Source organism: Lichenostomus cassidix, chromosome 1 (assembly GCF_008360975.1).
Source record: "Lichenostomus cassidix isolate B80296 chromosome 1, HeHo_3.0, whole genome shotgun sequence".
Classification (NCBI taxonomy): Eukaryota; Metazoa; Chordata; class Aves; order Passeriformes; family Meliphagidae; genus Lichenostomus; species Lichenostomus cassidix.
In genome coordinates this window covers 32914445-32942422 of record NC_139479.1, presented here as the reverse complement: position 1 = coordinate 32942422, position 27978 = coordinate 32914445, and the positions used below count along the sequence as shown (strand labels likewise).

At 38.7% G+C, this 27978-nt stretch overlaps 2 protein-coding genes across 4 annotated transcripts in view; one reads left to right on the top strand and one right to left on the bottom strand.

Annotated features, from left to right (window-relative positions):
- The window catches only part of LOC146444496 (cohesin subunit SA-2-like), a 59058-nt gene extending 42535 nt beyond the window's left edge, over nt 1-16523 (bottom strand). For 2 of the 3 annotated variants that reach the window (XR_014850910.1, XM_085055989.1), the window contains exons 1-9: nt 16379-16523; nt 16108-16273; nt 11680-11764; nt 10913-11059; nt 9341-9437; nt 8264-8340; nt 3869-3940; nt 1919-2123; nt 680-831 (exon numbers count right to left, since the gene is read on the bottom strand). Coding sequence is in view for 2 of the 3 variants with exons in the window: in XM_085055989.1 (XP_084912115.1) it covers nt 680-831; nt 1919-2123; nt 3869-3940; nt 8264-8340; nt 9341-9437; nt 10913-11059; nt 11680-11764; nt 16108-16151 (879 nt within the window). In the remaining variant the exon portion in view is untranslated. Of the gene's footprint in view, nt 1-679; nt 832-1918; nt 2124-3868; nt 3941-8263; nt 8341-9340; nt 9438-10912; nt 11060-11679; nt 11765-12306; nt 12513-16107; nt 16274-16378 lie in introns of those variants that run through there. The other variant, XM_085055999.1, reaches the window with a different exon arrangement.
- On the top strand, nt 16511-27853 carry GTPBP6 (GTP binding protein 6). Its single transcript, XM_085056052.1, has 10 exons — nt 16511-16926; nt 19716-19853; nt 20273-20343; nt 21852-21982; nt 22687-22757; nt 23177-23335; nt 24690-24898; nt 26242-26390; nt 26701-26853; nt 27153-27853. The coding sequence occupies exons 1-10, from the start codon at nt 16575-16577 to the stop codon at nt 27292-27294; spliced, it is 1575 nt and encodes a 524-aa protein (XP_084912178.1). The 5' UTR covers nt 16511-16574; the 3' UTR covers nt 27295-27853.
- Nucleotides 27854-27978: the final 125 nt, after the last annotated feature.

The window sequence follows — 27978 nt, the reverse complement described above, 5'->3', positions numbered from 1 at the left end:
AATAGAGAAGTCCACAGACATCTAAAACTCAGAACAGGGGTAAGTGATTCTCAGGTCAGGAGACAAGGAACTATACTTGATGTTTATACATCAAGTCACCTTCTCCCTCAAGCCAGAGTTTTATTTTACAGTTATAGCTCTGCCTTTGGGAGTTGAAAAGGAGCTGACTGTTTGAGCAGGGAAGAAACAACAGAAACTGAAGAGCAAAAATTATACCAGACATCCCTGAAGTTCAATCCATTTTTATAATGCATTACTTACACAGACATGACAGTTTTCCTATGTCCTTTTTGATTCATCACTAACATTTGTAATTTGTAGAAACATACACAAAACTGCACTCCCACAACACCAGAGCTACTGAGACAATTAAATTTGTGTGTAAATTCATATTTGTGTGAAGATCAAGGACTAATGATGCCAGTTTAGAAAAACAATCAGTAGGACAGACATCACAGGTTAACAGTACATGGGGCAGTTATTACCTTAGTCATTTTTTACCATTTAATCTAGCCAGTCACAACTGCTCTGCACCATACATTAGATAAACATATAAACCCATAAAAAAACATAAATAAACCATATAAACAATAAAGAGCTGCAGGGACATAAAAGCAAGCAGTCAGCAATCCCTTTTTTCGCACTTTCACACATCTCCCATTCAAGACACCTCCCTAACCTCTTTCCTTTTTCTCTCTAGCTGATCAAGTCTGTAGCTGGTCCTCTTGCCACTTATCCTCTTCTTCTCCACCTCGTATAATCTTTGAGCATTGTGCTTGTTGACATCAAGGTTCAGATGGACACTTACAACTGCTGTCAGAAGTTTCATTGCTAAAAAGGAAACAAACCCAGCACAATTAGCTCAGCTCAGTGATATGTTGCATAAATATAGTCACCACTTTACCACAAAAAGGATATGGTAAGCCAAATCCGTTTTATATCCAAAATATGAATACTACTGGATTATAGTAATTTGTTTTAAAATACAGTGTTTATTTTAAAGGCAGACAATGATCAAAAAAGGAAAATTAAGTTCTATTTCTGGTGATTTACAACTTTTGGTCAGAGTTCTGGTCAGAGAAGTAATTTACTGGGCAACTCTCTTCTTAGCTTACATAATTCTGACTTTTCTGCAAAAGAATCTAGAATTGTGGAACAGCTGATTGTCAGTAACAAAAAAAATCAGAAAAAACAGTGAAGCTAGCTCAGAAATGGCTGGGAATCTTAATACACTACTGGAATTGACAAAAATTCACATTTCTCTAAGGATTGCTAGCTGGTTTGAACAGATTTCAAGCCAGTTTTTTGAGTCCTCAAAGTAAACAGTATACTTTAGAATAAATTACACTTAAAGTGCTTAAAGTGCTCCTTGCATGGCAAAGAGGGTATTTACCAGCTTTAGGGGAAAAAAAGTAGTAGCTTTAGTATCATCATGCTTCATGAAACAAAAATGTGCTAACAAGCAATGCTCTTTTCAGCACAGAGACTACAAGAATAGTAGCTTTCCAAAGGAAGCTTCTTTAGGTGAAGCATTTACTGCAACCTCATCACATTAATCAGTGGAGGGAGAAAAATAACAACAGAGAAAATTGTGAAAAATCAGTTACTGAAAAGTATAATACTCAGAAGAGCAAAAATTTGAAGTCAGTCATGTCAAGCACTAAAGATCTCTCTATAAAGAAAAAATTGGGTTAGATCTATCATGTCTAAAGCATTCAAATTTAATTCATATAGATGTGGGAACAAACAGTTTATATTATAGACATTTATATAACACACATTAGGTGTACTAGGAAGGTACTCTCAGTGCATAAGAGAACTGCTCCAGTAAACTGAGCTTTTCAATTTCGAGCAGTTTTGTTTGTACACAAGTGAATAAAACTCAGCACCACCACAGCAACTGTGCAAGTGATTTTACCTGCCAAAGTGCTTGTGTGTCTGAAGGCTCTGACCATGGAATCTGCTAAGCCTGTAAGCAGTGAGATGATGGTGTCCATCAAGTAGTTATCATAAAGGATGCTGCACTGGCACTGCTGGACAAGCACTGCAATGAATTCACAGAAATTGGCCTTGAACTTCTTCCAATAAGGTCCTGTTCTGATCAGCGGGTAGTCTTCATTGTCCTGTACAAGAAAGAAAAGTTGAGAGAAAACACACTAATTAGTTCTGGTTTTTTATTCACATCTCTCCCACTGAACATCAGAGAGTTTTGCTGACAGTCAGTTGCACTTCATGCCCCATAACTTTTCTCATGGTTAATATTCCAAAGTAGGGACAAGAAACTAGGATACAAGCAAGTAGAGAGATAAAATAGCTTTATTAGAGCTACACTGTCACAACAGCTCACATTTGAAAGCAAGGTATGCCAGGTAGCTGTGATCAGACAGGAGGGACAAAGTGTGTGAAGGCAGAGCAAAGTAACGTTCACTGGCATAAACCATAAGCGCTCCTGGCGTCTTCTACTTCCTCACAGGTGGCATTGCTTCCCCACATCCCTATCCTTCTTATTCCTGCAAAAGCATGGTAAAATCCATGAAGAAAATGAAGTAAGTGAAAAGTGGAAACAAACAACTATGGTGTGAACAGGATGGGACTGTTCTCCTCAGCATCACTGCTAACTTGAGGAGTTTATCAGGCTAAAGCTTAATACCAAATACTCAGTTGTTCACCTGTACCCCCTGCACTTGGGTCTTCAAAAGCCCCCACAGGAACAGTAAGTAGGCAATACCTTTGACATCATGCAAAAAGCAAGGTACAATAAAACTGTGAGTGTTCACGGTACAGTTGATTCTGCCAGGAGGAAAGCAGATAGAGGGAAGTTGAAATGACTTCTCACACAAAATAGTGAAAGTCACACCAGAAAGGTTTCCTAAAGGACAACCTCAGACAGTGCGAACATTTATTTTATTTACACCTCACAGATCCCAGGAATAGCTCAGAATACGAATTTGCATCTTGATAGTGCCTAGGTGTGAATGGAGCCAAGGAACTCCAAGACTTCACTCACTATGGAAAACTTCATCCTGAATGCAGGGCACTGCTCAGCTGGTCCTTCACTAGTAGGCAAACACCTTCTCAGCCACATTCTAACACAGCTTCACACCCAGCATAACCTCCTGTGCTTATTAAGTACACTACATGCTCTTCTCTTGTAAATTTGTTTCCAAAGAACAGGGGCTGCTGCTGTCTTTAAAGAGAAAAGCAAATACAGACTGATCACACGGCTGGCCACAACCCAAAACACACTGGGAATTCGGAATATGTTCCTGACCAGGCTGTAAGAGTCAGTTCAGAGCCTGACAGTAGTAGCAAGTGCCAAAACATAAAGGGAAATTTCCAGCAAGCCCTATTTAATGCTCCTTGATCATGACACGGACAGCAGAAAGACCATCTACAAATTCAGGAAATACCTACTTTATCACCATAGCTTACTCCTCAATCTGAAAAGCAGCACAAATACCTCTCACCTTTTAAGAGCATTTCTACTGTCCATGACTATCACACTGGGATAAAGTTTAATGGTAACACACATGCTGTAAATATATATATAAAATAATGGGCACACCACCTAAATTTAGGCACATAACTGGGGATTCCCTTAGATTCCTTTCAGAACCAGTAGAGAAGCAACTCTGCTTCCAGAAATCAAGTCAGATTAAGCCCTTAACAGATTCTTCCAGAAAACTATTCAAATCACTCAATTGAGTAATGTGAGCTCCTGCTCTGACTCCGTCTGGAAATGTTTCCTTCTTTCATACAGAGTCCATGGAAAGAGAGGAAAGTCAAAATGAAGTGCCAACAAAGAGTTTAGATAAATTCCCCACAGAAAAAGCTATACTACAGTTGTAGAGAGCTACAACAGCCCTACCATGTCCACTGGCCAAGTAACTGTCAGGATCCAAGGATAGGCCATGAATTTCTTGTACTGCAGCCCGGTTTCCTGTAATGCAGGAGACAAAATTTTGAAAGCTTGTTAATGAAATGGCACAGATAATCCACAATCCACAGACAAGAGCATTACAAAACATGCAACATATTCCAAAAGCCATTAGAACCTCAGACAATGTGTTACAGCTGGCCCATATAATCCAAAATGTTACTCAAAATCTTAATCTTTCTCATCTTGTTGTTTTGGTTTTTTTTAATAACCAATGACAGAAGAAAAACATAGTCTTATATAAAACCTGAGTTTTCTCATTACAAATAGGAGACAACCTGCTTTAAAATTTACAAGTCAACATATACAAGGTATAACCCTCATAATTAATTCTAATATATGGCTCCTCAGCAAGTCTAAGTATATATCCCTTTTCAACATTTGGTACCTAAATACTGTAAAACATCTAAACCCTAAAAAAGAAACATTCTGAGTTTTTCAAATTACAGAGGAATGTTTTTAGCACTAGTGTGACTTGATTCAAAGATGTTTCTCTACTCTGCAATTATTCCAAGACAAAAGGCATGAAATCTAAAGTTCTTTGTCAGGTTCAGTGAAGCACAAGTGTTTCTATCCCCATCTGGCTGTACAGTTATGCATCAAAGTTAACTCTTTCCTTGCTAAATGTTTTAGCAACAAAATAGGAAAGGGAAGAAAAACTACATGAGAACACAGAACTGCAAGAAGTAAATGTCACAAGCAGGAAGAAAAGCAAAAAAGAGAAACAGAGTATCATAAAACAAGAAAAACAAAAAAACAGTGTAAAGACAAGACTGCTTCATGACTGAGGATTATCATGGCTCACAATGACAAAATAAATGCCTCAATAACCATATCAAAGCCATTCTCTGCTTCCAGTATCAGTATGAGTTTTCATGGAATTACAGAATGACTGAAACTGAGAGGGACTCTGAGATCATCTAATCTAACCCCACCTGCTCAAGCAGGGTCAGCCAGAGTAGGCTGCCCAGTGTTGTGTTTGACCAGCACCTCTGCTCTCAACACCTGGTAATGTGGTTAGCATAGCTAATGCCATTTTAAGAGGCAAGCAGCTCTTCTCTGTGATCAAGCAGGTCATGTATTCATTCCCTTTCCCTCACTACCAGACCCTGAAGGTCCTGGGAACCAAGCAGACAAATCAAACAGATAATTCCCCTCTCCAGTAGTCTCGTGGTTCCTGGATGCCAGGCAAATTATTCTCTTCCTGAAGGTCCCAGGCATCCAGCCAGGAAGGTGGTGGCAATGACACAGTCACACAACAGGGAAGCATCATGGCACCCAGAGTACTATAAAATCAAGCTGCTGCAACACCTAAGTGGTGAACTTTGACCAGAGCTCCTGCTGGACAGTGAGATCTCAGGTATATTACAAATTCTATATTATGCTATTATATTGATTCTGCTTGTAGAAATTGTGTGTCATTTGAATCATAAATTCTGTGCTAATCATAATATACCATTAAGAAATAAAGTTTTAGTTGTAACTACAATTGGTGCTACCATCATTCTATCAAGGATCCCTGAAAGTACACATCTGTTCCCTCAGTGTCAGGTGACACCATGTGCAGTGAAATAGTATCTTCAGAGACTCCACAACGTCTCTGGGAAACCTGTTCCACTGTTTGACCATCCTCACAGTAAAGCTTTTTTTGTGTTCAGGTGTGCCCATTGCCTATCTTGGCTTGCCTTCATGCTCACTGTCTCATTGTGCACCATTGAGTCGAGCTGTGCTTCCTACTTGCCATTCTGTCACACCAGGTATTTTTACACATGGGTGAGATTCTCCTGAGCCAAATTCTTTCCAGACTGAAGAGGCTCAACTCTCTCAGCCTCTCTTCATATCAAAGCCATAAATCATCTTTGTGGACCTTCACTGGAATCACTCCAGAAATCCCATCTCTCTCTTGTACTGTAAGGTCCAGAATTTGACTCAGCACTCCAGATGTAGTCTCAGTAGTATGTGCTGAGAGAAAAAATCACCCTCCATGACCTGCTGGTACTGCCTAATGCAGCCTGGGAGGTTTTTGGTCAACTCTGCTGCAAGGATGCATTGCTGGCCCGTGTTCATTTTGTCATCCACACCAAGATCCTACTCTGAAGAGCTGCTTTCCAGGTCAGTCAACCCCCAGTGTGCAGTGGTGCATGGGGTTATTCATGCTCAGGTTCATGGGGTTTCCTGTTGCAGAACTTCATGAGCTTCCCCTCTGCCAAACTCTCCAGTCTGTTGAGGTCACTCTGCCACCCAATCTAGCAACTAATTCTCCCAATTTTGTATCATCTGAAAATCTGCTAAAAGTAAACTCTGCCCTATGTCATTATTAAGTATGTTAAATAGTATTGGCCCCAATACCAAACAGAGGTACAGCACTAGTGACTAACCTCCAACTGGACCTTTTGCCACTGCTCATTCTCCCATAGGCCTGGTTGTTCAGCCAGTTTTCAGTCCACCTCACTGACCATTTAACTAACTCATACTTTAGCACTGTGTCCATTAGGATGTTACAAAGGATGGTGTTTTAAGTTTTACTGAAGTCAGGACAAATAACCTCTGCTGTTCCCTCCTCATCAACCCAACTACTCACTTCGTTGTAGTTGGCTTATCATGTTGGTTAAGTACAATTTTCCCCTTTGTAAATCCATGCTGACTACTCTTGATCACCTTTTTGTCCTTTATGAAAGGTTATGTCTTCATCTTCATCTTTATGTCTTCATCTTCTTCATGAAGCCAGTCTTACCAGTAAGGACAGAAGCAATGAAGGCATTCTGTGTCATTTGTCACAAGGGCCCCTACCTCATTTAGCTGTGGGGCCATGTTTTCCTTGGGCTTCCTTTTGCTACTGATGTATTTGTGGATTTTTTTCTTGTTGCACTTCACATTTCTTGCCAAACTCAACTCCATTAACATTTCTCACTGTCATTAGTGAGAATTTTAGGAGGAAGCATTGGTACAAGGACCTAGTGCTGCAATTAATAAACTGAACAGCAATGCCATGGTTAAATTACTGAAATCACCATCAATGAATCCTCTGAATGCTAGAAACAAACAATAAAAATTCAAAGGCAAGACGATATCAAGCAGATACCTTGCAACACTCTCCACTCTCATTAGTACTTTCACTACTACTGTAATTAGTTTTCAAAAAAAGTTTATGAAATCACAGGAGTCCCACGTGGCACTACTTCTCAACTAACAAACCACTGACTTACATTTCCACTTTATTTATGAAAAAGAGAGAACTTACTTTCTTCACAGAGCATGAAGAGTACAGCTTCTATGGCAACTGCAGAACCTGCCATTTTGCCCACCAGGATAGATGAAATGCTTACAGAGCTGTAATACTTCCAGGCTGACGATAACAATAATCACATCTTTGTATCTGCCAGAGTGCCTGCACTATCACGAGTGTTATTCAGGGCTAATTTAGCTGGCAAAGAAATGCCAGATTACTAATTCATATGGCCAGACAAATATCGGATCATTTCTGTCAAAAATTAGCCCAAGTGCCACTACACTTCTAAAATGAAGAAAACCATGTTGGCAAATTCATCCTCTGTGGGAATTTCTACAGCAGCTGGTCTTTGAGAGATGCTCAATTAAAACAAGGCTGATGGCTGCTGCTTGACAAATCAATTCAGAGGTGACAAATATGGGGAAAAAAAAGCACAGAAGCAACTGTGAGAGCACTGCAGAAAATTTAGTATTACCGTAATTAGTCAAGGAGCAGTCAAGCAGTGAAACAGCATTGTAAAGCTACACACTTTTCTTAACAATCCACAAGAAATTAGATACTCACTATTGGTTTCACAATTATCTAAACGTCTGAAATGCATTTTTCTTCTTCTATATGACATAATACAGTCATAAAAAATGATAATTGTCATTAAAGCAGAAAGAACATATTCAAATAAAAGTATCAGCTAAAAATACCTTTGAATTAGCTTATCAGTAATCTATATTAGTATTTTTTTAAGGGACTTATCAACCAAACACCAAAGATCCATTTACCTGCTGCAATGCTGGGTTATATTTACGTTTACAAAATCACTATCAAAAGAACTCCTAAGAGAATGATTCAGGAAGACTGCAATTAGGCAGCTCTAATAAAACTCTCAAAATAAAAGTCACTTAAAAAATTCATATCCTGATGCTGCCAATGTGGGTAAATATGACACCAAACTTCTCTTGCAAAAAAACAGGTTTATTTTGATAAATTAATTAAGTGGGACAGAGCTCCTGATAAGCAAGAGAAATTCAGTCCAGGTTGGCTATTAAGGTAGAGCCTATTGTGTATATTAAAAAGACATGCAAAATCAAAGCTGTGCCTACCTTATCAAAGGTCTCGGTCATTTTTCGCATGACATCCTTCTTATGCAAACTTTGAAACATCTCTGCTGTTACCATGCCTAAAAAAAGTAGTGTTTTAAAAAGAAGAATTACTGACAACTCTACATTAATCAAGTCCAAACCACAGTAAGGACTTTATTAAATTTAGAAACACCAAAGAAAGTGGAATTCTGTTTTATCTGTTTACACTGGTAGGGGCAACACATATATAAAGAGATATATTAATTAATTGATATAAAAAAGTACTGATGAACCAAGACTGAAATTCACATTAGAGATGTCTGCTCTGTGCTGTTTGGAAAGGCTGTTTTCTCTGTTTATTCATTTACTTCAAGGATTGACTAAAATTTTGCCCACTGCTATTCAAAACCCAAAGTATTTCCCCTAAGAGAAGGCATGCTAGTCAAAGACCTAGAAAATATTGAAGCATAAAAGGTATCTTTCCAGCTGCTTAAATACACTCAGAAGTTTCAAACTAACAGGACAGTCTTCTTAAAACTCCTACTTGCCATCCTGAAGCATTTTGCTAGCAGACTGTGGCCAGAAGTCAGTGCCTCAATGTTTGTTATGAAACAGAGAGCTTCACAACCCTCTAACAAAAGCAACTGCAATGAGGCAAGAGATTGCTTTTCTAGCCACTAAAGCAGGGAGCTGAATTTGCTAGCTGCTTATTTTCAAAGATGCTAGCAAAACAAAAGATACCAGGAAATACAAAACAAATGGCAACTGAAACACTGGATTTCAGTTAGAACACTCATCAAAAGCACCATCCCTATGTGGGGATTCTGCAAAGCAATGTGATATGCCACTTCAGAAACCTGACCTTGCAAACCTTGTTCAAATACAACTCTCAGAGCTGGAATGCTGCAAGCACAGAGTCAAAGAATTTAATCAGCAACATTCTTTTATATTTTGCCTGTCCATCTAGAGTTCATCTTAATGAACAGTACAGATTATAAATACATTATTTACTGGAGAGAAAAATTCTATTTCAGAAAACACACTTCAGACTACTCTCACTCACAGACAGTGGAAAGGGCTACAAAGAGGATAAATTACCTTGACAGCCTGAGCACTGAATGAAGAAGTTGATGAGATCTAGAAGTGCCACATTCCTGTCTTGTTTATAAGCTTCAACCCAGTCAACTACTACAGACTAGAACAGATTAAAGAAGCTCATTAGTCAGGAGATGAACACAGTTTGCTGCACTCCACTGAGGATACCCATAATAAAGACAAAAACTAACATTGTTCCATCTCCATTAAATTACAAAAACGTGAATAAACTCCAAGCAATTCTATTCCACATCTAATAGCTCTTTCAAGTCTTAAACTGCTTTAGACAATATTGCCTTTCACAGATGCTTTACTTCCTGTTACAGGGAAAATAACCACAGTTTTAATAAATGTAATAATAAAATTTAGAAAAAGTTGTACTCCTGAGCTCTTGCTAGCACTGAGGTAACAATTTAATTTAAAAACAAATAAATAAACAAAAACAACAAAAAAAAGCACACACACATTTAGCCTCTGCACCATCTAATAATTAGTATTAAATTATACTAGCAATTTTCCCTGGAAGTTCTCTTCTTCTCCAGCACTTGATTTGTGCAGTAGGTTTGAAATGGTTCACATATTACACATATGCCAAAAAACAACTCATAATTTCATTTCTAGAGCAGTTCAGCTAACAGACTGTATGTGACATGGGTCTCCAGGGATAAGCCATCCAGGCTTCAACCCACCAGTAGTTCCACACAGGTCTAATAAATTCTAGCAGCCACATAACTCAAGCTCTGCTGCCTTTCCAAGACCTTCCCATGATAGTTGGCCCAGCAGAAGCCAAGCTCTTCAGGGAGCTCTACTGAAGTTAACACAGCTGGGGCATGGCAAAAGCCATCCACACAACTGTCTTGGAAAAATGAAGGTCTCACATCCAAAATATAAATGTACTTTTCATGCATGCATGCACACACACACCTTGCTTACAGACACTGAACACTGGAGACATATGTATAAATTCTGTATAAAAATATTTGGGGCTCCAGATTTTCATACACTTATAGAAAGTTAATACATGCATGTGCCCATAGAATACGGAGAGCTGGGCTTCCTCACATTGAAGAAAGTTGCTAACTACATAGATGCACATGGATATTATGCAAGCTGCTGGTAAACTGCATTGGAATGAAGGTAAAAGAAAAATACCAAAATGCAAGCACATAGGGATAAAAAAGGCAAGCACAGAGGGATAAAAAAGAAAAAAAAAAAAAAAAAAAAAAGAAAAGCCTGATTTTCAGAATCCTGGACAACTAAAATCTTACACTGATGAACTTTTTCCGCATTTTTTTAAATAATTATCCTTTCATATGTTCAGGCATTGCTTTAGGAAGACTGGTTTAGGTACAATTTCCTTCCTCTTTAAAAAGACAACAGCTACCCTTTCACTTATTTCTTGAAGTTGCAAGATGTTCTTTCCAAGAGGCATGCTCATAACAGTTTTCCAACCAAACATGTCTCTTCCCCATCTAAGCCACAATTTAAATGTTCCACAGTATAAATAATAGAAATGGCCTCTGTTTATCCATCTTCCCTCCACCAAGTCCTTTCATAACCAAGTGCTAGGAATACCTGCATGGCCTGCTTCCCCATGCTAACCACTTCAAACAAGGTAACTGCCTCAACCACTTCGCCCTTCCGCAGCTGGCTCACTCTTCTGCTACCGGCAGAATTTCTCCTTATGTTTTCACACTGTTCTCGAACCTTCCGCTTCTCTCTCTGAAACGAGTCAAGCAAACAAAGGATGTGAGAAAACACAGCACCCAACAGACATTCACAGATACAAGTTTACTTTGCTCTTATTGTAATCGTTTCCCCAGGCTGCTCAGTTTTATGCCCCAAGGACCCCAACAAATCCTTACCAAACATGACCATACTAAAAGGGGATGAAAGGATTTATCAGTTTGAATTTTTTCTCTCAACAATGAGTCATAAGCATAGAAAGGTGTAACAGAAAAGAAGTTTCTGTACAGTTGCACACTACCCAGAAGGCAGTTTTCAGTGACAGCTGTCACTTCTGAAGAACAAAAAGCAAGCACAGAAGCTCTTCTACATCCTTTCACTCACAGGTTAAACTCACTACCTGCAAATTAACATCAGCTCCATGCAAAGCACAGCAAAGGAAAAGCACTTGCTGAAATGAACTGACTGTTCAAAAGCCACCACTGAGGCTCTGCTGCCAATGGAATTTGAGGGTCAAGCTGTATCCAGTGACTAGCTTTTAGATGCATTGTGGCTGTTGTAGGTAATACTCAATTTTGTAACAAGTGAATGAGACACAAAACAAACTCCACAATTTAAAAGAATTAAAACTTTTAAAAGCTTTCAAATTGACTTACTGGTGTTTTCAGGTTGCCATTTCTCACACAGTTGCCATTTTGTGCAGCAGACTGGGGTACAGGCTCATCATGGACAGCATTCTGTCTACAGTGTAACAAACACGTTGAAGGGGTTAGCAGAGAGTACACAGAACTACACACTTCAGGACAAAACCAGAAGAAAATAAAAGCAAATACATGTATTTTGGTATTTTTAATTAGTTGCTTGGAAATGGTGACATTTTGTCACTAAAAACAGCTAACTTTAGAAGTATGACAGAAATTTGGGCCTTTTTTAGACTATCAGCTTTCATGTAAGATATGCAGATAATTAGAAAACTAGCAAAGCTATCAAATGTATCAAGGAAGTACAAAGTAAATGAAAAAGAAAGCTGATGTTCACTTAATGCAGCCTTTGTTGACTTAAGAGCTTTGCACCATGAACCAATAACACAAGTATGCATTCACTCTATGGGTGCCCTACGCTAAACTAGGCAGTAACATTGGATGGGTCTACACTTTAAAATGAGAGGAAGAAATTGTTTCACTTTGTTCACAAAACATGCTGAAGAAAAAAGACACAGAAAAACTTTGTTTTCAGGTCATTGCTAATATCACGGAGGAATAATTTTATAAAGAAAGATGCACCTTCTGGGAGATCGGAAGCCACATATTTATCTGCAATGAAACCATGCCATTTCTCATCATTCCCAATGCTAACAATGTGCTTTGCCAAAGGTCATGTTTGAGTAGACGAGCTGGATCCCACTTGTGCAGCAGGTCCAGCTGGAAGCTGGCTGAAATGGCCTCCTTTTAAACTACAGTGGCCAGGACATGAAGCCAGTTGACTTGTACTACAAGAAGGCACAAAAAGAAAGTAAATATGAGAGTGTACAATTATTTCTATTTTCATTATACTACTGCAACAAGAGAGTGTACTAACGGAAGTGACCACTTTACAGACAGAAAAACAGTGTATTACACCACCAGATACAATCAACTCTCCAGTATCCACTGTTGGCTAACACAGTTGGAGAATTAACTGTGCTGCAGATGCAGAGCCAGCTCAACTCCACTTAGGTTTATCAATGCCAGACAAGCAGTCTTACTGTTCTTCTTCCCAAGATTGTTTTGCAAAGCAAATTCTGAGACTGAGTAGCATCAACTGCAGGACCAAGGTCCTGATGTTTTGTTGGTGAGACCAGACAGAATTTTTTATTTAAACATGTCTCTGTTTACTTTTTTTATCTATTGAGACACTTCAAGAAGTGATGTAGAATGAGGCTTCCAAAGACTCCTATAAAAATTCTATATAAATATAAAATTGCACAAAAATATGTAAAATTTCCAAATTTAATTATGCAAATCCTTACCTTCTCCACAGAGAAAAGTCCCATGAAAGTTAAATTCCATGAATTATTTGCTATAGAAAAGTTTGAAACATGCCACAGTGTTTGACAGATGGAAGCAAAGAAAATAATTCAGAATGAACCAGCCCTTACAACAACTGTCTGGACTTCTGCATGTGAAGAGTGGGATAAACTACAGTTCCCAGCTGAGTCAGCATTCCATAAGAAATCATTCACAAAAGTTTTCAAATGTCTTCTTTGATTTAAAATTGCAAGCCACAGAGATTAAGTATCTCAAGTGCTACCAGAGACTTCCTAGCTGAAAAGAACAGCAAGAGACAGCAATATGTATTGCTTTTCTGATGCCAGTTTGCTCTTCCCACATTCTTCTACAGACCACAAAACCAAAAAGAATCCAAACATGTTTGTCAAGGAGCTGTTTCTCTCATGTCATTAAATCCTTTCACTCTTGATTTCAAAGCAGAATGCAACACTGTGGGGCTGGACTAACAGGTTCTTACTTGCACAGTTTCACTGGAACTACAACTCAGGTGCCAGCCGACACCACAGTAACATGGGTTACCAGTTTCTGCATTGTACCTCAGCATAACACTCAAAACATCTTCAAAACTTTTTCCTGAACTGTTTACAAGTACTATTTGGCAACTTACTCCATCCCATAATGAAAATAATTGTGTTGCGTTTGATTATCATAACTATAATTGAGTCCAAGTTGATTTAAAACATTTAAATAATTAAAAAATAAGAACTGCTGCAGGACAGTTCCATCAAGGACTTGTCTGATCACGTACTGCTTTTAGTATCTCTGTCTAGAACATGCTTCTTTGAAGGTTTAAGTCATGCTTCTCTTTCCCAAGAATATCCTGAACGATGACACTTTGGACAGTATCTACTGGCCTTGTGGTACTTGCTTAGTCTCTTATGCCAGACAAAATGTACTTTTACATTTTTCCAACAAAGAAAGGAAATGCCTGGCATATGGCACAGCATGTTACCAAAGCTCAGCAAAACCTGCAAGAGTGGGAAGACCACAGACCTATAGCTCCCTCACATTGGGCTACCAACACCAAATAAAACATATTGGGGTGAAACCTGTTAGAGTAACTGTCACACATGCAACTAAATATCTGTCTTAAACACTCAACAAATTTAACTAAGCACTACATACTAACAAGTCATTTAGTTTCTTAACTGTTTTAGTTACCAGTTACCAGCACATAGCTATGCCACAGGAAGCACTGGGCAACAACAGACAACTTACACAATAGTGGAGGGTTTTTTAAATCCAGATAGTACTAATACTCATGTTTCTCCTTTCTCTTCTTCTTTTTTTTTTTATTAGCTTTTAATATTGGTATTTCCAGTAAGGCTATTCATGAGGCAGGTACAAACATTTGTAGCGCCAGCACCTAGAAACTGAACCCCGTGAAAACACTGAGCAATTGAAGGATATATTTAAATGGAGATTTTATTTGCACAACTATGTTTCTGTTGAAGAAACTCTTAAAATTATTAAGACATCATCTTATCTTCTTGAGCAAAATAGGAACTACTGTACCTAGTTGAGGAAGACATGGGGATCACTTCTGCAGTGATGCCTATACATAACTCCATTTAAAATCTTTTCAACTACAGGACTGCAAAAGTAGGTTTGACAAATCTTGAACTAGCTGGGTCTTTTTTTTCCACCCTGTGTTATTCCACACCATGCTGAGCACTTCTGCACACATACATTCACTGCCTCATGCACTGGAAGAAACAGCTCTTAGCCATTTAGTTCGCTTCCATCAGCAACCAGTAAGAAAGCATAAGCAGAATGCCATTTCTATTTCCACCTTTATACCTTGTTGCATATGGCTCAAATATTCATTTTTACCTTGTGTTCCTGCCACAATATGGTCCTTTCACTAGCACTTGAAGTATTACTGATAAGATAAAACACTGGAAGTACAAAGGAGGCCAAGTCCCACATCTAACCCTCAGACACAATACTATCGTGATAACTTCTAAATTCAGTTTTCTTATCTTAATAAACATTTAGAACAGATTTGGTGACTCACACTTAAAAAGAAAACGACCTCTTTGCCAAAGAGGTAACATATTCCTTTAACTGCATAAAAGGAACAATTAATCTATGTTACTGAAATAATCCTACCTGTAGATTTTTAAAATAAAAAATTCAAAACAACTGATTCATCTTTTAGAAGCAACATAAGAAGCTCCAATAAGCAAGTGCCATGTGCCTTCCTAACACTTCTGAAGCTAAAAGGCTGGTTTCAGATGAAACATAGTGGAAAGGACATTTGGGAAGCTATACATGTCATCACAGGCTACAACTCTCACCTTTCATTAGAGCACAATGAAGCAAAATATGTGGAGCAAACTGGCCCAGAATGTGAAAGAATCAGCAAAGACTGGGCAGCAATGAGTTCAAAGCACACTATACAGGACATCTAAGAAGCTCCACTCTTTGAAACCAAACAAGATATGCCCAAATGTTTTACCTCTGCCTTCTATTTATTTATATTTATTCTAGTAAAACTTCTAATTGCCATTGTGTGAACAATTATATGAATACTTTAGATCATTGCAACTGATGACTGAAAAATACATTACAAAAGGGAATAGACTTGACAGATCCCTGATAAAAACAACATAAAATAAATAGAAGCAACGCCCCCATCAATGCCTTCAGGGAGCCTACAGATTACTTAGCACTCTTCCCCCTCAGCATCCCCAAATTCTGCACGGAAGGGAACCCATGCACTGACAATGAATCTACCCTTATTTTTTTTAGGTAGGTTCATTTGCACTGTGGTGAAAAAGGCACAGAAAAGCTTGCAAGGCCAAAATCCCTGCCAACCAGCACAAAGCAACACATTAAGAAGATGCAAAACAGTACATAGAAGGAAATAAAATTAAAATATTAGTAACAAGGCACAATGCACAGCAAATCCCTTTTTCCCCCTCCCACCCAAGCTGACACACAGCAGATGCCGCGGTACCTGCAAGGCACAAACCCCAGGGACAGCACCCTGATTTACCAACACATTTTACAGGCAACCTGTGCACGTCTTACTTTTGGCTGGCAAGGCTGCTGGCTGCGTTGGGCTCGGCTATCATTTCCGCTACATTATTTCAGCAACACAAACGAGCTGAGACCTTCCGAGGAAACTTCACCCAAATCGGCAGTGTTAAAAACTTAACAACCCTTCGGGTTTTGCGGGAGGAACAGCGGCCGAAAGCTGTCAAGAAAGGCACACAAAGAGACTTGATTCCAGGCGAACCGAGGCAGAAACACCCCACCCCCAGCCGCAGGAGAGGATGCGACAGAAGGAAATGAAACCTACCGTCCCCGCGGCCGCCCTGCAGGCGCTGTCCGGCGCGGCGGGCCCCGGGCCGGCACCGAGCCTGCGTCAATCACGGCGGCGCTGGGCCCGGCAGGGGCGGGCAGCGCTGTCACATGGCCGGGCGGCGCTTCCGCAGCGCCCGGAAAGACGCGGCCGGGGACGGTCCCTCCCCGCCGCTCCGGGCCCGCCGCTGCCCATGGGGCCCGGCCGCCTCTCGTGGTCGCTGCTGCTGCGCAGCCGGCGGGCGGCGGCCGCTCTGGGCGCGCCCCGGAGCTGCCCGCTGCCCTCTGCCCGCCCGCTCAGCGCCGCCGCCCCGCTCCGGGCCCCGCTCCGGGTCCCCCTGCGCCCGCCGGGCACGGGCGGCGGAGCGCCGTGGAACCGGGCGGCGGGCGCCGACGGGGATGGAGAAGAAGAAGAGAAGGAGGATGAGGCGGAGCTGGAGGAGCTGCTGGGCCCGTCCCCGCTGGCCCTGGGGCCCGACGCGCAGCGCGTTGCCATCGTGCACCCCGCGGTCAAGTGGGGCCCCAAGAAGTCGCCGCTCACCACGGGTGCGGGGCTGCGGGGGGCGGGCGGCTCCCGAGCGCTGGGAGCGAATACATCCAGGGGATTCGGAATGCACTGCCCTGGGAGACTGTGTTAAAGCCGCCCCTGCAGGTGTTCAAGGAAAGACTGATGGTAGCGCTCAGTGCCGTGGGCTGTTAGCATGATGGTGTTCGGGCACAGGTTGGACTCGATGATCTCAGAGGTCTTTTCCAACCTGATTGATTCCGTGCTTAGTGCCGGTAGTGTGAAGTGGAGCCGGTATTACAGCAGTGAAACCACGAAGGTCTTTTGCAAAGTACACGCTTGGATAAAAGGTCTAGGTTGCTCTTTGCTGCTTTGACAATTTTCTGAAAGACGAGGAACTGTTACTGAGTTTTGTCAGGTCTATGCTTTGAGTTGCAAATCATTCTGACTGTATTTTAGACGGCAGAACGCCTCAGTGCAGGTTGGTCAGGGAAACAGCCAGCTGTCCCCTTATTAGCAAAGTGTTAATTGCCTTCAGCCGTCACCCACGCTGCCTGCTCCTGATGGGAGTGCTTTGGGCTTAGGCTTGCTCAGAAGTTGGCTGAAGAGCAGCAATACTCTCCTGGCCAGGGGAGAGAGTGCAGTGAAGATCAAGTCTCATATAAATCCTCTCAGGAACTTAAGTGCTTTTTTACAGTTACTTAGTGATGCAGTCACCAATAATTCCTCTATAAGGACTTTTTTCAGGATTGCTACTAGATTTCTCTCAGAAATCCTTGTAACTGGCTAATATAAATGCATTAATCACACACAATCAAGATACATGATGAACTTGATGCTTCAAACACCTCTAATTTTAAAATTGCAATAGAAAGGATTAAAACGTCTTGTACGTTAGCTTTTTATTTATAGAATCATGGAATGGTTTGGCTTAGAGGGAACCTTTACAGGTCATCTAGTCTGATGCCCCTGCAATGAGCAGGAACATCTTCCACTAGACCAGGTTGTTCAGAGCCCCATCCAACCTGGCCTTGAATGTTTACAGGGAATATTTGCAGGACCACCACCTCTCTGGGAAACCTGTTCCAATGTTTCACCACCCTAATTGTAAAAAATTTCTTCCTTATATGAAATCTAAATGAAATCTTTTAAAACCACTGCCCCGTTTTATTGCAACAGGTCCTGCTAAAAAGTCTGTCCCTATCTTTCTTATAAGCCTCTTTTAGGTACTGAAAGGCCATAAAAGGTCTTCCCCAGAGCCTTCTCCAAGCTGGACAACGCCAACACTCCCAGCCTTTTCTCAAAGGAGGGGTTCCACCTCTCTGATCATTTCTGTGGCCCTCCTCTGGATCTGCTCCCACTGGTCCATGTTCTTGTGCTCTGGACCCCAGAGCTGATGCAGCACTGCAGGTGGGGTCTCACCAGAGCAGACCATACAGGCAGAATCCCCTTCCTTGCCCTGCTGACCACGTTGCTTTTGATGCAGCTCAGGATGCATTAGGCTTTCTGGGCTGCAGGCATGCAGTGCTGGGTCGTGTCTAGCCTCTCATCCACCAGCACCCCCAGGTTTGGCAGGGCTGCTCTCCATCTGTCCATCCCCCAGCCTGTAGCAATATACTGGGGGTTGCCCTGACCCAGATGCAGGACTTTGCACTCATTCTTGATGAACCTCATTAGTTTTCTAAGGATCCACTTCTTGAGCCTGTCAAAAGTCCTTTTGGATGGCAAGAGAGAGTTTGTATGTGATGCTTATTCTTTTATTCCAATTTATTATGTGATGAACCTAAATCTTGTTTAGTTTTATTAGAGCTGCTAACTATAACAAATTATCACATTGCAGAATAAAGTTTGTAACCTTTCCAGATTTTACATAAGCACTTCCATTTTCTACTGAAAAATGAGTGAAATATGAAAGCACCTTTCTGTCCAAACATACAGAAGAATAGCAGTGGTCCCTTTTCCATTCATTTAGCGCCTCCAGACAAAGAGCCTGAAGTCTGAATAAGTATTTTGGAATGATTGTTGAAACACCACAGATACTACAGGAAATCTGTGTCTTTTATAAGAAATGTTAACAATATGAGGAGAAACTAGATCATTATTATCTTTAAAAATTTATTACCTTTTGGACTAATGTGACCTATTAAGTATATAAGTTATGTTTTGCTATCTAGAGAAACTTGAAAAATTTGTTCTGAAGAGGAAGAGTCTGGCAAATCAGTACTACATCTGCTGACCTGATATCCCTGTGTAGTCTTTGTGACTTCACAAAGTCCTCAAAAATCATTGCTTTGCAATGTAGATGTTAATAACTGAGGAACCAGAATACAGAATTGGAATCTACTGGGTTTAGCAAGTCACAGACCAATTTAGGTCTCTTATGAATAAATGGCTGTGAAGTTAGCAGCAGGGTATGTCATATTAGTAATTCCTAAAATATTGCTGCAAAACACCAAAGTGTTAATTGTGTGGCTTTGCGCTCATCTGAAATAACAGATTTTCCAGCTAGTTACTCATTTCACTTGTAGAGGAAAAAAGCTTGGTGATTTCTTTCCTGACAATACAATTAAAAATTCTTCTAAATCAACAACCACAGAAATAATTTATACTGGCAGAAAGATGCTTTGGGTGATAAAATTGCATCAAACTGTTCAATTAGTAAGACACTTCACTCCTTGTGTTACAGGTTAAAAGAAATACCCTAGCAAAATTTCAGTGTAGCTTAGTCTTTCTATGTTCATGCATGTACTGTGGTTTTTGGAGATCTGAGCAGAGTTATGATGGTACGTTTTAATCTTTACGTCTTTTTTCTGTTGTTGTGTTCCTGAAGCTGAATTACAGATTGCCGAAGCTGTTGCTCTTGTAGATACTCTTCAGAACTGGAAAGTTTTAGATAAAATAATTATTCCTACAAAAAATCCCAGCAAGAAGTTTGTTTTTGGCAAAGGAAACTTTCAGGTTTTGACAGGTAAGGACTGAGATCTTTCAGCACTCTAAGTGGAAGACTTTTGCAGCTTAAACTGTTTAAGGATAGGTGTGAAAACTGAAGAGGGTGAGAATTTTCTATATCCATCGTGCAGGTTTGCAGACAAACTTGAAAGAATTTTTAAGGTTACAAAAGCAACACAGAATAGATATAACCCATGCTCACTGAAAACGTGTGAGGCAACTTAGTCTGCAAGTTCATGTAATTGAAATAAGTGAAACTGATGCTGTTCTTGGCACATTACTAAATTAGTAATTACAACTGCTCTATGAACAAAGAATATGGTGCCAGTTGATGTTTTATGGGCATTCTGCTCAGTGCAAAATGGTTTATAGTCTGGGCATTTTAAAAAGAGAATTGACATTTAACACTGTATTTTGCAATCGTTATCCATCTTTTAGAAAAGATTAAAAAATTGCCCCATGTGACAGCTGTCTTCTTGAATGTGGAAAGAATATCTTCACTAACAAAGGTAATTAAATCTGTATTGTTTGGAAGCTATTGATTGTCAGGAGAAGTGGTCAGTTAAGACTCTGGATTTGCAGATGTTAATATATGAAGCACCAGGACTGAGTTTTGTTAAAAAGAATCACTATTTCATTTGTCCAGTTGATCTATATATATGTTTCCAGCTCTTGTGCATGAAATTTTCCAGCAGCGTAGTAATACTAATTTATTACAGACTCTGCTCCCACATTTGCCACTGGCCTTATTTAAAACGTTGTAAAAGTTACTCAAGGTGTTTTTTACAAAATGATGGTCTTAACAGAGCTTTTGTTATGGAAAACGTCAACATTTTGGATTAGCTATGTGCTCAAGTTTCTATATTTATAATGGATAGCATATTTATTTTCCTATTCTGTGGATGCTGAATTGTATTTTGAATATGAGGTGTAAATTCAGACCAAGCTTATAGCTGGATGTTTCAAATAGTTAAACTTTCATTCCTAACACTTAAAAAGAAACATTGAGGGATGCAGCATACTTCAGTATTTTAACACTGGCAGTAAAACAACTGGTAGATGAACTACAGATACTCTTAGACAAACTGAAATAAAAATTCTTCGGGGTTTTTGTATGTGTAGCATCATGCGAGGTGTAAAGTGTATGCAAACTCTGCAAGCAAACATTAATGCTTTGCTGGTAGTTTTGAATGCTTTCCCTGATTATAAAATGAAGAGATGACGAATATCTCTGATGGATGGTTATCTCAAGTGCTTCCATTTGTTGATGAAAGGAAAGTTGAAAATGTTTCATTTCAATTTCCTAGTTTTTAGGAAAATTATTTTGTAGCATGAGTTCTTTTAGTACTAGATTTGCTAGATTTTTTTTTCTTTTCAAAATATGGATATTAAGAGCAATTAAACAGGGTTGATTAAAAAAGAGTTTGAGAACATGTATACAAGAAGCATTCTGGATTTTAGAGATGGCATAGGGGAACTACTGCATACTTTAACTGTCTTGCTGAATTACAGCAAGGGTGAGGGGTTTGGGTTGGTTGGGGGTTTATTAAATATTTCATTAAAAGCTTGCTATTAAATAATTTTCTTGCATTTCTCTCTATTCGTTTGTAAGTTTTAAATATACTTTTTTCTTTTCTTATGTTATTCCTATCCTTTCCCATTGTAGTATTTCATAATTATTTTTTACAAGGATTTAACCACTGATATTTTTGATTGTGAGATATGCTGTAAGACTTGTTGCAAGAAACCATAAAGGGCAGTCGAAGGATTCTTGCTGAATTTGTTGAGCCTAGACATAAATGTCTACTTTCTAAACTCTCTTTAACTCCTTTCTTGTGGTCAACCAAATTTTGACTTAGAATGCTCGTAATGATTGCCCATCAATTGAAATGGAATTCTGAGATCCTCCGAGTTCAGGTGTCCATGAGCTAACTAACTACTTACTGTGTAGGAATTGATCTAGTGATCCCGTGGGGGACTGAAGACATCTCATTTTTTTTGTCTTACATGGCTAAAGAAAGAGCTAGAAAGTGCCTGGGGCGTGAAAGTCTTTGACAGATATACCGTGGTGCTTCACATTTTTCGCTGTAATGCCCGGACAAAAGAAGCCAAACTGCAGATAGCATTGGCTGAAATTCCACTTCTCAGGTACCTTGAGCTGTGCAAATCACATACTCATATTGGCATGTCTTAGTGACTCTTTCTTTATAGTTACAAAAAACAGCAATACTCTCTGTAATGAAAAAATACATAGGGTGCTCAATGATTGATTAGGGCAGAGAAGTGTTTGCTATAATGTCATTGTTTTAAGCTTCTGCAGTGCTGACAGGCAAAACCAGAATGTGTTCAATCATCTTACAAAATATATTTCTCATGAAAAGGTCTTGATTCTTTCTAAGACAGAAGATGGATTGCAAGAATATGCAGGAATTGGATATGTGTATCCCGTATATAGTATTGCTGAGTTTAATAAAGAAAGCTATAAACAAGGAAGATTAATTTATATTTAAATTTTCAATATTTTTGCATTATGTGGCATAGAAACTTGTGTGTGGCAGTTGGTGTGAGTTGTATGCATGTATCAGAGCTACCTCTGCCTCTCTAATATTTGAGAACAGCAATTAGAATTTACCAAGAGAGTTGTATACTTTTTCAAGCTACAGTGAAGCCAGGAAAAATCTGGAGTTTTTTTCTCCAGGCTTTTTGCCATTAGTAGTTTATTTACAACTCAGTCATTTAGCATAGTTTTATTTGTACTATCAGAATATCATTATTGCTTCACAATTTTTAGGCGTTTTAGTATAACTGCATTAAAGAAAATTGCTTCTAATTAACTGTTACTCTGGTGCCAGGTCAAATCTGAAAAATGAGCTGTCTCAGCGAGATCAGCAGAGAGGTGGTTCAAGATACATCATGGGCTCAGGTAAAGTCTAAATATTGTCATGAATTAGAGGATTTTTTTTCTACATAGCTTTTAAACAAATTTAGTTGCATTTTATTTTATTTGGAGGAGGTCAGGAGGAAAAATGGTGTTCTGCATTTAGTTAAACAAATGTACAAAAATGTATTGGAAAGGAAATTAAATAATAAAGTTTGGCTCTGCGCTGGCTCAGTGAGTGGCCAAGGACAGACTATTTGCTTCCACAGGGATTTTTTATAAGTGTACATGGATATTTTAGAGGGGTTAGCATATGTTTTATAATTACTATTTATTCTCTTAGGCAAGAATACGTAGCTTTAGTTGCAAGCCCTAGTGCTAACTCACTTGATTTCCAAATGCATCACGTGCTTTACGGTTTCTCTTGTAAACTATTCTGCCAATTCTTCATTTGTATTTTTCAGGTGAAACTTTCCTAGAAACACAGAATCGTGTCTTGAAAGAAAGAGAACTTAAAATTAGGAATGCCCTGGAGAAACTAAGGAGAAAAAGGGCTTTACTTAGAACTCAGCGCAGAAAATGCGAGTTCCCGATGGTCTCAGTAATGGGATATACCAACTGTGGTAAGCAAAACCTCCTGAAATCATAACACAAAAGAGCTTATACTGTCTAATTTTTAATTAGAAACTCTAGCCAGAATCTCATTTGTGTGTGAATAGGCTTCGTATTTTAATTAGTTTTTTTAATTGTGTAATGAATGTTTATCAGTTAGTATATAGTTAGGAAAGCAAATTAAGCTGCTCGTTTTTTTTCAGTCTTGAAGACATGTTTTGGAGAAATGCCTATCACCTATTGTGCCAAAAAGATTTTATATACAGTGCTGAAGACTGCACTGTTAATGTCCCTTTATATGACTCTCTACTACTTGATCAGAATGGGTATAGAAAAGTACATGGCTCTTTAGATCACCATGGAGGCTCAGGGCATAGGAAGACAATTGAGAGTTGGCTATTGATCTGAGAAACTTGCTTAAGGAGAACTGTAGCTTTTCATGGATTATGTGTAGCATTCTGAGATGTGTTCCTAGGAGAATCTAAATAAAGCTAAAGGGTTTTTTTCTGCTTTTTTTTGTTGTTGTTGTTTTTTGGTTTGGTTTTTTAGCTTACACAAGTGAGTTCTCACACAAGGCATAAATAGACTTTGGACTAGACACTTTTTCCAGTTTGCATTATTTTAAGACAACTTCATTTTGTAATTTAACTTCTTTAAAAAAACAAACTTAGCTTGCACTAATTTTGTTATCATTGTATACTCGATTTGGATTATACTGTATGTTTTTCTTGAATGTCATACTTCCATACTTTTAAAACTGAAGATTCAACTCTCTCTATATATAACAGTTTTGTATACACATAATTGAAATACTTTAATTAGGCTATATACTGAGCCTATTCACTGAGTCAAATAAATGTCTGTAGTGTTATGTTTGTGAGGAAACACCCAATAAAGGCCTCAGCCTAATAAGGTATATATTAACAGTGCCTCTGTTTATTCTTTTAATTTAGCAAGTAAATTGTTTTATTTGACAACAGAAGCACTGAGGAGTGTGTAAGTTCATGCTTCCTAATACTATCATGGCAGTGCTTTTCAGAGAGTCTTACAGGTGAGAGATATGGGTAGGTCACTCTGCAGGTCAAATCAGTCTTTCATAATCTTGTGATTTCATGGCACAGCTGTAGATACCAGTCTATGATTACATATGTGACCTTAAACCCAATTCCAGGTTATAAAATGTAAGACTGTCTTTGGATTTTCTAACATCGCATGTGATAAGTGATCACAACCTACAATTAAACAACTAAAATAGATGTGAAAATATATGTTGCATCATACATTTCACCTGAGCATTGCAAATTAAATTAAATTACTTGGAACAAGCCATTACAATCTTATACTTTTTTTTTTTAATTTAATTAGGAAAAACTACTCTGATCAAAGCATTAACTGGGGAAGCTGGACTTCAACCCAGAGATCAGCTGTTTGCCACTCTGGATATTACAGCCCATGCTGGCTATCTGCCCTCACATATGGCAGTTATTTATGTTGACACCATTGGGTTTCTGACTGATCTTCCACATAAGCTGGTTGAGTCCTTTTCAGCTACACTAGAAGAAGTGGCTTACTCAGTAAGTAGTTGACTGTAAAAATTGAGAAGTCAAATAATTTTCCTATGAGATAGTCCTCACCCCTTCAGAATAGGGAAAGTTAATTGACATGCTGTTCTTAGCAAAGTATCTGGCTGACTACAGTAATCTCCTGAAATAGTGATGTAAATATCGTAAACAAATTTTCTGATCTTTAATTATGCAGAACATACAGATATGAAGAGACTTCAGAAAGGGCTTGTTTGGAATATATGTGTCTTTCTCCATGATACTTAAACCAGATAAATTGGTTTTTTCTGACTAAATATCTGAACAGTGCATCCAAGTGAGACGAGGCTAGCTTTCCTGGGAGTTAAAAATTAAATAAAGCCTCTGAAATGATCTTGTTTTAACTTAAGGTTTCCTGTGGAACTACAAGTGGGTGATTGTGATGTGATGCAGGAGCATGCAATAAATATAAATGTAGTTTTCCAATTATTTTCTCATTATTTTCCTGTGTTATAGCAAAGTGTAAAGCTGCACACATACAGGCAGACATTTAAACAAAAAGCCTGTATCATGAAAGCTAATGAAATTCAGTGGTAGCTAGATGCCAGAATGCTGCTGAAGATTAGACTTCACCACGTAATAGCTGGGCTTTCAAAAGCTGACTGAAGCCATCCTGTTTGTCACTTACTCTGAAGTGTTAACTGAAAGGCATGAAATTTACTTCTAATTAATTTTCAAAAGCTTAAAGCAATGTCTTGAGCTAAGATGATGCAACAATTTGAATGCAAACGTTGAGTTTGGTTGCTTGGTTTTTATCATGGCAAACATGGTGTATATACTTGAAACTGGTAACTTTTGTATAAAGCTTTGTAAGTGAAGCACCAGTAATAGTATACTGGGAGTTAAGCATAAGGATAATCTTCTATATTTTGAATGTAAAAATACAATTACAAGTTACATGGGGGTTTTTTCCCTCTGTTTCTGAAGCCATTACTCTTCTGAGAGCTATTTTTAGAGCTCACTCTTTTTAATCTCCAGTGTTTTTGAAGCCTTATTGTTGCAAAGCCTTGGCTTTGAAAAAAATGGATCGGTTTTGAATCTGATTCTGTAACTAGCTTGATTAACAACATTTGCTTCAGGTTTGTTGGAGGCAATTTGTACTCACTAGAGGTGGAAGACAGCTGCTACAGATTTCCTTCCATCATGGTCTAAAAACCAGTGTTGATTTAATACTGTTTTAGTAGTTAATTTTACAGTGCTAATCTGCCAGTGTATTTTCAAATGGATAGGAAAGTATTTTACATGAATTAGCAATGCAAAAATGGTATAAAATCTCTGCAACCTGGTAACTGGTGTCGTATATTGATCCTTGCTAGGATCTCATAGTTCACGTGAGGGATATTACTCATCCAGAAACAAACCTCCAGAAAGCAACTGTTCTGTCAGTTCTGAGGAATCTTAATCTTCCCAGCCATTTACTGGACTCAATAGTAGAAGTTCATAACAAAGTGGATTTGATAGAAAGGTAAGCAAGAGATGCTAAGTGTACTTAAACATTTCTTATGTTCTGGAAGTTTTTCAATTCTTAGTCTAAAAAAGAGATCTCACACTTCAGAATATATTTAATAGTGTTTCTCAATCTTTTGCATATGTAACTATGGTCTGAAAAAGAATTAATTATCTTTTAATTATAAAAGAAATCACTTGAGTCATACAAGAAGTGGCCTCTGCAGAAGGTGCCAATATAAAATAACTTAGTTAAATTGTTCGTGCTTGGAATATTTTCACAACCTAATCTTCATGAACAAATGTACTAGCTATTCATTTTCTTTCAGGTATAAACCTACTGAAGAAAATGCTTTAGCTATTTCTGCTCTGCATGGGCATGGTTTAGAAGAACTGAAACAAGAAATAGAGAAAAAAATACTGACAGCAACGGGGAAGAAGATTGTAACAGTTAACATCAACTTAGAGGGACCTCAACTAAGGTAAATAATTTTGAATTGTATGTAGGATTTGGAGAAATATGAAACAGTCATGCATGTCTTAAACTTTTCAAATCATACCGTACTGATTTTAATCCACATTAAGAATAACAGAGATAATTATCAAAGTTTTCTGACCTATTGACAAAAAACAGAGCCATTAGATACACTGGAAAAGTGAAGTGAAGGACTTCATCTTTTAAAGTGTTATCTAGATGGAAAATTTTTGACCTAAACCAAAGATCACACTTTGTGCAGTATATCATACCTGTAAGATGGCTAATAAGCTCTTACATTTACAGTTGGCTCCATAAAGAAGCAACAGTTCAGGAAGTAGAAGTCATGCCTGAAGACGGCACAGCCAAGGTGAAGGTGATAATCGGCAGTTCTGCTTTTGGCAGATACAAAAACCTTTTTCCCAACAGTAAGATTTTCATGTCATGAAACTGCAACCTGTTCTAGGAAAAGAAATTCATCTCCTCCAGAGGATGTGAAATAAACGACTTGTTAGTCTCACAGCTGAATAGTTTGTTTTTCTTCCCCAGTTGATGTTTTTGGCGCATTTTAGAAATGGACGCTGTTTCAGAAAACTTCTGTATGGAAACAATAAGAGCTTTGAGTTTAATTTTGTCAGCAAATACCAGGACAGCACTAAATTTTTTGTTAAACCTGTTGTTGGCTATAAGCTGTGGACCTCAAACACATGGAATAGCATCTGACTTAACCTTCAGAAAAATACCAAGTTTCTTATATCATATAGATAAAGCTTTTTACAGCCTTTTTCAAAATAAAATAATATTTATTATAGTTATTTCAGATGGTCTTTGGAAAGTGAAAATTAGTGAATAAAATGTCATTGGTTGTATATAAATAATGAAGACAAATGTGTATTCAAGCAGAACACATGAACGTAAGTAAAATAACTACCATGTCTTATTGCAGTGAAGAAAAAGAATCATAATTAAGGCATTAAATAAAGTCACCTGTGAACATCTTTTACCCATACAGTTTTCTTGCCTACAGTAATTTATCCACAATACCTATTACTGTGTCAGTTCTTGGAGAAAACATTTAAGGTACAGAAAACCTTTTCACAGAGGAAATCAAAAGAGGAAAAAAAAGCACAAC